The 2,336-nt window shown below is 59.9% G+C and overlaps 1 protein-coding gene across 1 annotated transcript in view; it reads left to right on the top strand.

Moving 5' to 3' along the window:
- Nucleotides 1-1,342, top strand: part of DUSP9 (dual specificity phosphatase 9) — a 2,166-nt gene extending 824 nt beyond the window's left edge. The window contains exons 3-5 of the mRNA XM_030889039.2: nt 1-69; nt 335-778; nt 987-1,342. The exon at nt 1-69 is cut by the window's left edge and continues 22 nt beyond it. Of these exons, the coding sequence (XP_030744899.1) occupies nt 1-69; nt 335-778; nt 987-1,303 (830 nt within the window). The 3' untranslated portion in view covers nt 1,304-1,342. The remainder of the gene's footprint in view (nt 70-334; nt 779-986) is intronic.
- The last annotated feature ends 994 nt before the right edge of the window (nt 1,343-2,336 follow it).

Raw genomic sequence — 2,336 nt, 5'->3', positions numbered from 1 at the left:
CTGACTCGGTGCTGGGTACCCTGCTGCAGAAGCTTCAGGAGGAAGGCTTCCTGGCCTACTACCTCCAGGGTAGGTCCTCGAGACCCGTTGGGGCTTCAGAATGAATTTGGAGCCCTCCATTTCTAAGTCTGAAAACTGGGAGCGATTAGGCTGGCCTGACCTAGCTTGGGGGACTCTGAACACAAGGCCATGTGTGGGAGTGGAGAAGCAGGAACTCGCCTCATACCCCCCTCCCCCACTTTAGCCCCAGGGCCTGCCGGCGCCATCAGCCCCACCTAGGGACCTCTCTTTTGCTCCCTTTGAGGTGACTTCCTGGCCTCCTTCTCCCCCACAGGTGGCTTCAACAACTTCCAAGCGGAGTATCCTCACTTGTGTGAGAGCAGCCTGCAGCCCAGGTCTGCCCAGGGGCCCGAGCCAGCGCCTGTGGTGGGTCTGGGTAACCTGGACCTGAGCGCCGACTGCCACGACTCAGAATCGGAGTCCGAACGGAACCCCAAGAGCTACATGCCGGATTCCGAAGGGGCCACACCACCCCCTGCGGGGCTGCTGCCACCCTGTCCGGTCCAGATCCTGCCCAATCTGTACCTGGGCTGTGCCCGAGATGCGGCCAATCTGGAGAGCTTGGCCCAGCTGGGCATCCATTACATCCTCAATGTCACCCCCAACCTCCCCAACCTCTTTGAGAAGAATGGGAACTTCCATTACAAGCAAATCCCCATCTCAGACCACTGGAGCCAGGACCTGTCCCAGTTCTTTCCTGAGGCCATCGCGTTCATTGGTGAGTCAGCCGCCAGCTCCCACCCCTCCCCCAAGAAGTGCTCCCAGTCCACCAGGTAGACTTGTGGCCCCAGGGCTCTGATCGGCTCTGGCTCTGGCTCTTCCTGGAGAAAGATGGGTGGCCATTGCCCCAAGGTGGTCCGAGAGGGGGCTGGGAGAGTGGGGGTGGACTTTGCCTCAGCCAGGCCGCTCCTCCCTGCCCCTCCTAGATGAGGCCTTGGCCCAGAACTGCGGGGTGCTTGTCCACTGCCTGGCTGGTGTCAGCCGCTCCGTCACCGTCACCGTGGCCTACCTCATGCAGAAGCTTCAGCTCTCACTCAATGATGCCTACGACCTGGTCAAGAGGAAGAAATCCAACATCTCCCCCAACTTCAACTTTATGGGGCAGCTGCTGGATTTCGAGCGCAGCCTGAGGCGGTCTTGGGAGCAGGGCAGTGGGGGGCAGGAGTCCATCACCTCCGATGACCAGCCCTCCTTCTTCACGACCCCCAACAGCGATGGTGTCTTTGAGTTGGATGGCACATAAAGCCCTTCATGCTCACTGCCCCCCCACCGGGTGCTCCTGACCACCTCATATAGTGGGGGAGGGGCGGGCAGGGTGGGGCCCCAGGAGGGGTCTCAACTGTAAGCAGGGGCTGGGGACGGGGTGGGGGGGTTGGGGGAAGGTGTTGCACAATACCTCACATGGCTCGTGGAAAGAAGCCAGGGACCAGGGCCGGGGGGATGCTCCAAGCAGGGAACCCACTCAATGTGCCTGTCGTATCGCCACCACTTGCAGGCGGAACCGCTCTGGGACCTGCCTCTTCTGCGACTGTTACTTTTTTCTTGGGGTGGGGTGGGGGTTCCTACTGTGAGAGAACATTCAGAGCTGCGGGGAGGGGCAGGGACAATCCTCACTGGGCAGCGCCTTGACTGTTATCTTGACAGGACCTGGAGGCCCTTGTGACTCAGGGTGGTCACCTCACCACCAGAGGAGATGTGATCTCGCTGGGCCGGGAGTGGACCGAGCTACTCACCGGTCATTCTTGGCAGCCACACCCTGAAACAAAGCCGGCACCTTTCCACCAGGAGCAGCAGCGAGCCCTGATTGTTTCTGTAACTCACCTCGTCATCGCTCTAATTGTTCTCCCAGAATAAATGCTTTGTCTAAAATACAACATCTAGTGTCTTCTGAGTGCGTCTTGGGTTTGGGGAAGATGGGGTGAAACCCCACCCCCAGGGCTACCTCAGGGGCAGGGGTGACATGACAGCCTTTCATGGTGGCCAGTCATTCGCCATTCTTGGTGCTGGAGTCCAGGGCGCATCCGGCACAGAGGGAGGAGGGGCAGCCCACAGCCTCGCCAGAGCAGGGAAGGCAACCAAGGTGTGGCCTCCAAACAGTTGGGGGCCAGGGCAGATAGAGCAGTGTGGAATTCGGACCACCAAGTTTCAAGCTGGAGACACCCTAGAGTGACCCTGACAGTGGAGCCACAGCAGCGTTGACAGGAAGCTAGTGGGGTTGGAGAGCAGTGCTGGTTGAGAAGGAAGCTGGAGAAACGTGCAATGTGACCAAGAGGCCC

Source organism: Echinops telfairi, unplaced genomic scaffold, assembly GCF_000313985.2.
Source record: "Echinops telfairi isolate 266 unplaced genomic scaffold, ASM31398v2 ScPeMD7_7472;HRSCAF=8510, whole genome shotgun sequence".
Taxonomy (NCBI): domain Eukaryota; kingdom Metazoa; phylum Chordata; class Mammalia; order Afrosoricida; family Tenrecidae; genus Echinops; species Echinops telfairi.
The sequence above is the reverse complement of the archived record's forward strand: the minus strand, read 5'-3'. Positions and strand labels throughout refer to the sequence as shown.